We start from the raw sequence: 6,452 nt of genomic DNA on the forward strand, positions 1-6,452 counted from the left end.
GGAGCCACGTGAAGCCGGGACGTGCTCTGTGCCAGGGATCCAGCAGCACAGGTTCCCCCAACCAAAGACTCGCCCTTTGGAAGCAAGGGGTGTTTTGCAAGGGGTTGGAAAGCACAAGGGCAAAGTGCTTCAGCTGCCTACCACCGTACACGGTAAAATCCCAGCACGTACATTGCTGCTGTTATAACATGTTACATGATGAGGAGTGGCTGCTCCTAAGTGCACAGGGCTTGCCTTGACTGAGCTCAGCCAGTTGCAGCGATTTACACAACGTGGAGGGTAGCAGCGAGATTTGCTATAACCAAGGCAGCTGAGCAAAGCTTGTGTATTGTGTTTGGCAGTTTTTGTGTACGGCAGTTTTAAAAGTAATGTCAATTACACTAACACTCCGAGCCTGCTCTTCAAAGCATGCTATTCTGAGCCTGCTCATCTCCAAAGGCTCAGGAAGAAACACACACTTCCTCCTAAAACATTGTGGAAAAGCGATAGAAAAGGTTTTCTCCAGGACCAATTGAAGGCTAACCTTAATTATGCACTGTAACCCTATCTGCGCCTTCTCATTTCAAAGCCATCTTCACAAGCACCGAACAGCCTCAGTTTGCGAACCCTGTTTTATTGAGATAACTGGTCCATTAATCCAAGGTTTACCCAGGCAGGTATGTCTGGTTCAGATGTACAGATAAAACTTCACTTTCCTAGAGAGTAGGCTTTAGAGTAGCTGCCGGAAGTGATGAATGCAAACATCAGAGGTTCTATGAAAATATAATCTTACACAGAGCATGTATGTTACATAAGCAAGGAAAGTAAATTTGAATAAAGTTTGGAGAAAAACAGATTAAAATGAGAGAAAAATGAGAGTCCTGGCTATGATATTAAGAGCACATCCCCAGAATAAACCCACTGAAATCAATGTTATAGCAAACTGATTTAGTGCCAAACTGACTTAAAACACAACATCCTTTGCCTTTGTCAGAGAGAAGCATACAGCCAATATACCTTTTCCACCTGACACTTCTTATCCCTATGCCTAACATTTCTTAGCTCCTCCAGACCCCCGTCTCTCAATCAGTGCAAAGGTAAAAGGTCTGAAGGAGGCTGCAGCATCAATACAGAAATAAAGCTGAACACAGATTGTGCATGGGACATAGCGTATCAGAGCAGCAGTCCTTCAGCTTCAGTGACAGCAATTCCAACTTCACTATCACAGAGGAGAGCTGCATATAGGAACCCAAGAACAAACCATTGCTATCAGTTCTGTCTTAGGGGGTGTCTTCTTTTGTCCTAGCTTACATGTGGTGTAGCATAGATGAAAGGTACATGACTGCCAACACCTAAAAAGCAACCCTTTGGTCCAGTCTTGCTCTTTCTCAAATATAGCCCATTGTTGCTCTGGAGAACACGTGTTTCCAGATAACAATCAGTCCTTGGCTCTCTGGTGGCAGTGAGCATATTAAATGTGACCATGATTAGTTATCTGAGCCGATCTAAGAACAAGAACAGGTTGTTTACTGTATCAGGTAACTTTTTTCTTCATGGGAAAACTGGATAGCTGTGGGCAAGGATTGAAGACTTACCCATTAGAAGCTCTGGCCATATTAACAGCCTCCTGTGTCTTCAGTGCTCTAAAACCAAACTGCTCATCTTTGAGGAGCAGAGAGAGAGATGGCACTGGCAACTACAGACCTTGAAAATTTCTCCATAAAATTGTAGCCTGGGTGCATGGCCTCTTGCCAAAATAAAACCGGTGTGGAAAAGCTGAAGCAACATACATTTGCTAAAAATTTGCAATTCAGGTACAATGGATTTCAGTATAGCAACCCCATGCTCTCTTTATGAACACACTAGAGATCATGCAACAAAGAAATTATTTCCAGGGAGGAAGAAAATCTTTGTTTCTTTTCCAAACAGATGTATTCCCCCCCACAGATCACTGATGAACTTGTTAATTGATGAACTTTCCTACTGCTGTCTGTAAGGAGAATGTCACCATAACAAATTGTCCAGTAACAGGAAGCATGTCGTGTTGTGCCAATGTGGCACAGAGCCACAGATGCACATAACAGCCTCGAACTTCCTGAACAGTGAAGCAGTGAGAAAATAAATAGTATTATTGATGCCCATTAAAGCTCGCAAAAATATAAAATCCAGCAGGAACTGGTTGGATTTCCATAGTAAAATAAAAGTTATGAGCCCAGACAATACAAAACATCTCAGCAACCATGAGAAAATGAGCAAAACACAGTATAATGCGTGCATAAATATACAGAAAGCACTTGCACTAGTATAAAAATATCCACAGTCCTCAGACAAATGTAAACTGGTACAAAATAATTCCAAGAACAGGAACATGTTTACAAAAGGACATGTTAATATAAAACAGTAAAACCAGGATCAGCTTCTCCCAGACTCATGCGCAGCACAGACACACAGGTAGTCCACGGAAGGGCCACATGGACCAAGAATGAGCAGAACCTTGACCTGTCCTAAGCCAACAGTGTGCGCGGTACATCACAGCCAGCACTCTGGAAATGCAACTGGCTGCTAGCAGAGGGTCAGAGACAGGCAATGCAAGAGCAAACATACAAAAAAACCCCATAAAATCAAAAAGAAAAACCCATCCTCAGGGATTTTAGAGCTTGTCCTTTCCCAAGTTGTCATTTATTTCCTGATCATTCAGGCACACCAGGAGCAGACATACCAGGGAACCAGTGGTGTAAGCGATGGGGTTTGTCCTACTGGTGTTGATAAGCATTTGGTGGCCCCGGCAGTGAGTGGACAACACCACACAGTGATGCTTGTGCACAGGTGATGACAAACTGTCTGCCTTGCTGAAAAAGGAGAGGGCAGGAAAGCAGGAAAAGAGGCTCAACAAGGAGAGGGGTTGAAGTACCTCAGGGAAGCAGCCAATTCCAGCTCCCCCACAAATGAAATCCTTCAGCAGATAAGCAAGCACCAAGATCCCACAGTCCCCATGGCAACAAAACCCAGAATGCCTCAGAGGTGAGTACAGCTTTGGAGAGCAAATGGGAAAAGCCAAGCTAGGAAACAGAAGCCTGAGTTTGGGAGAAAGGGAGTTTTGCCAAGCTGGTGATCTTTTCTTTAGACCTTGCGTAAAACCTTCCGGAGACTCTCTTCCCTCCCCAGGTCACTCTTCTATACTGGCAGTCCAGAATGTCCAGGAAGTTCGCCCTGCACCTGCAACACGTGCAAGTCTAGAACCAAAGTTGGTAAAACCTTCAGCTCACATCATCTAGAGGCTGCTTCTGACTCTTGAAGGCAAAGCTTCACGTTTTTGCCATCAGTGCAGATCTGTGTACTAGCACGTACAAGAAACAGATTTGAAATGCTCAGATCACAGTCTGCAGCACATACTGCAGGAATGGAGAAGCCAGGGAAGGAGCAATGCATCATTAAGGCCTTCAGGGTTTAGTTGACAGGACAAAGCAAGGTGTTTCTTTCCCATAGACCTGTCATTTCAGTCTCAGGACGCTGCATTTGGGCACTGAAAGTCAGATGCCAGGTGTCCATGCACACAACATGCGTTGCCCATTGTTTGCAGAGAAGCCCTCTTTTTTTGGCAGCTTGATTTGGACTCCTTCCAGGACACAGGCTGTTGGTCATTCTTTGAGTTCAGCAGCCAGTTACAGGTTTCCATAGTGACAAGACTTAAAAGCTTGATTAATTCTCTCCATGGTCTTCTTCCACCCAGGCCACAATTTTCCCCTCCCAACCAGGAATGATGTCATCATCATGGAATACCTACAAAAAAATATAAAAGGGAGTCCAGTCATGTCTAGAGTCTGGACACCACTCTTGTACAGTGTGAGTGGATGCATGGAGTCAGAGATCCTAGTTCAGATTTCACGAAACAGCCCAAAGAACATGTAACTCATCCATCATTCACATGTCTGAGTAATCTTTTTGGGGTTTAGGTAAACAAAAACCAAACCAAAATAAAAGATTAGGCTCCTTTAACCAGCAACCATCAAGATCATTATTGGCATGTATTTGACAGGAAAGGTAAAATAAAAGAGACAAAACAACGCCTTTTCTGATCCTGACTATAATCTTTATCTGTTTCTGTCATGACACTGACTGCTTCCAGAGAGGGTAACCCTCTGCACTTGCCTTAATCAATTTGTGAAACAGGAACTATCCCAATAACCTTTAATGAATCCAATCCTCACTGACAGAAGCCTGAGCATAAAGGGGGATATAATGCACTACACAAAGCAAAAGATGCCACAAATAGAGTTATCTCTGAAAAACCTCTAAAAGAAAGTAGGAAAATGGGTTGTTTGTTTGTTTGTTTTTGAATAAATCACATTTGCCTTAAGTATCTCTCACTGCAGCAGGTTTCATAAAGCCACTTAAAGGGCTAGAAGTATAGCCTGGCTTTTGCCCAGTGTCCCCTGAGCAATGCTGTGCCACAGGCTGTCTTTGCCAATAGCCAGCTCTGCCCAATAGGCTCTGCAACCCCCAGGCAACTGCAGTCGCATTCATGTAATTGCTCTGTCTGGGCATGAAAACATCCCACTTTAGCACCTTAATCTACAGAAATAGTCAGTTTGTTTGGGGACAAGTTCAAAGATTTGATTAGTTTAGAAGTGAGGTGACCACAGTCTCCAGGGTTGTGTGGTAACACTGAACCCAAGGTGGCCAATAGCTAAATTCCACTTACCTCCTCCTTGACTGTGCCAAACTCTGGATCCAGGGCTTTGAAATGGTACCGGTGAGTTCCTTCACGATCAATAGCTACCTTAAAATCCTTCAGAGTCACTTCCCCTAACCTGCAAGGGAAGAATTTGGCACTATCCTTTAGCTCAAGTGCAGTAACACAGCATGCAGAGCTACAGCATGCAGTGGCATCCTGGCCACTGGGATGTGAAAAGTGTGTCCTTCCAGGAACACAACTGTCAACCCTAAGGTTGTCTTCAGAGGAAGAATTGCCTCCTGATTCATACAGAACAGCCTTTTTCACTTTCTCTTTTTCATTGACAACCATACTTGTCCCGTACTACATGCCACAGTAGGACTGCTTGGCTGCTTTCTCCTGCTCTTGGAAGTTAGTAAGAGATGGACCTCTTACAGCTCTAAAACAATTGCATCAGCTAGCGGACTGCTTTAGGCAGTTTCCCCCAGACAATGGTATGAAATCCAATGCCCAAGTTAATGCACAGCAAATTTGTGCTAATTGTGACCATATCCAGAAGAGATGAGTCTTATGTGTCAAGGGAAACAAGCACCTCCCACATCCATGTCTGCAAGGCAAAGCCAGACCTCACCTCTTTGGTATATTGACCATGAAAGGTGTGAGGGAGCGGTCAGTGAAGTATAACACTTTGGTGCAGGCACTAGTGCTCATCACGGGTGTGCTGTGAGAATGAGGCAGTTCTGCAAAGAAAAGAGCACAATCATAGGGGAACAGCCTGTCTCCTGCCACAAGAGGAAACAAAAGGGGTGGCTCTGCTTTTCCCAGTACCTACCGTCTCCTACAACCTCACAGACTTTTTAGGTGACGTTTACAACCCATGTTGGAAAATACAACATTCATGACGAAAAGCAAATGTGAAACTGCTGCATCTGGAGCCGAGAAACGTGGTGTCAGAAAGGGCTGTGCTGTTATATGTATATGAAAGGAGCTAGACGCTGACGGCAGAAGAGGGGAAAAGGCAACTGTACCGTTTTCTGTGTCCACTAGATGGTGCAAACCAGCAGAAAAGCTGAAATAACATCGCATTTCCCACTCATCCCAAGGAAAATAGTTTGTCATAGTTATTTATACTGCAGTACTACTGAAGTGGCCCAAACAGACTCCCACTGTGATGGTGCTTTACAAACAAACAGCCATAGATTGCCTCTGCCCCGCTTCATTTGCAGCAAACTGTAATCTGTACAGCAAATGACTAAAGGGAGGAGAGTCAGCTCTGGTAAAGGGAGTAAGAAGCTGGAGGTGATAGACTCCCAAGGAGATACTACACCCTGGACTCTGGCCAGGAAACCTAAGCAATGAATTTGGCAGTAGGAAGGCTGGAGCACAAAGGCACTTACTGGATTTGGGAGGCCAGGAGTCTCTACACTCATTTGTTGCTCTGCTTGCTGGTGATTTCCCCCGGGTCTAGGGTGCAAAGCCAAAAGAGTGAGAACAAGGTGTCACTTCCCAGGTGGAGCTCCCATTGCCCCTTAGCTCTGGGTTGTGTGCAAGGGGAAGAAATTAAGAGCAAAGTGCCCAAGGGAGGCTTTACCCTTCTTTCTTGCCTCTTCTGTGTTTCCACACGGTACAGGCGTTCCATTAGGCTGGAGATGCCTTGCTCCAGGCTGTCAATAGTGTGATGCTGTGGATCGTGGCCGCTGAAACTGTTCCTGAGGCTGCGAAGAGCATCACGAACCAGCTGCAAGTCATTTGTCTGCCCAAGAGAACACAAGTCAGACTAACTCCAGGCTGCTCTCTT

General features: G+C 44.9%; 1 protein-coding gene across 2 annotated transcripts in view; it reads right to left on the minus strand.

Moving 5' to 3' along the window:
• Positions 1-3,678: 3,678 nt before the first annotated feature.
• DIXDC1 (DIX domain containing 1) overlaps positions 3,679-6,452 on the minus strand; it is a 26,644-nt gene continuing 23,870 nt past the window's right edge. For both annotated transcript variants that reach the window (XM_010016040.1, XM_010016041.1), the window contains 5 exons: positions 6,246-6,407; positions 6,052-6,118; positions 5,286-5,394; positions 4,682-4,790; positions 3,679-3,759 (listed from right to left, as the gene is read on the minus strand). In XM_010016040.1, coding sequence (XP_010014342.1) covers positions 3,679-3,759; positions 4,682-4,790; positions 5,286-5,394; positions 6,052-6,118; positions 6,246-6,407 — 528 coding nt within the window. The remainder of the gene's footprint in view (positions 3,760-4,681; positions 4,791-5,285; positions 5,395-6,051; positions 6,119-6,245; positions 6,408-6,452) is intronic.

The sequence above is a fragment of the Nestor notabilis genome, unplaced genomic scaffold, assembly GCF_000696875.1.
Source record: "Nestor notabilis isolate BGI_N333 unplaced genomic scaffold, ASM69687v1 scaffold21546, whole genome shotgun sequence".
In the NCBI taxonomy this organism is placed as follows: Eukaryota; Metazoa; Chordata; class Aves; order Psittaciformes; family Psittacidae; genus Nestor; species Nestor notabilis.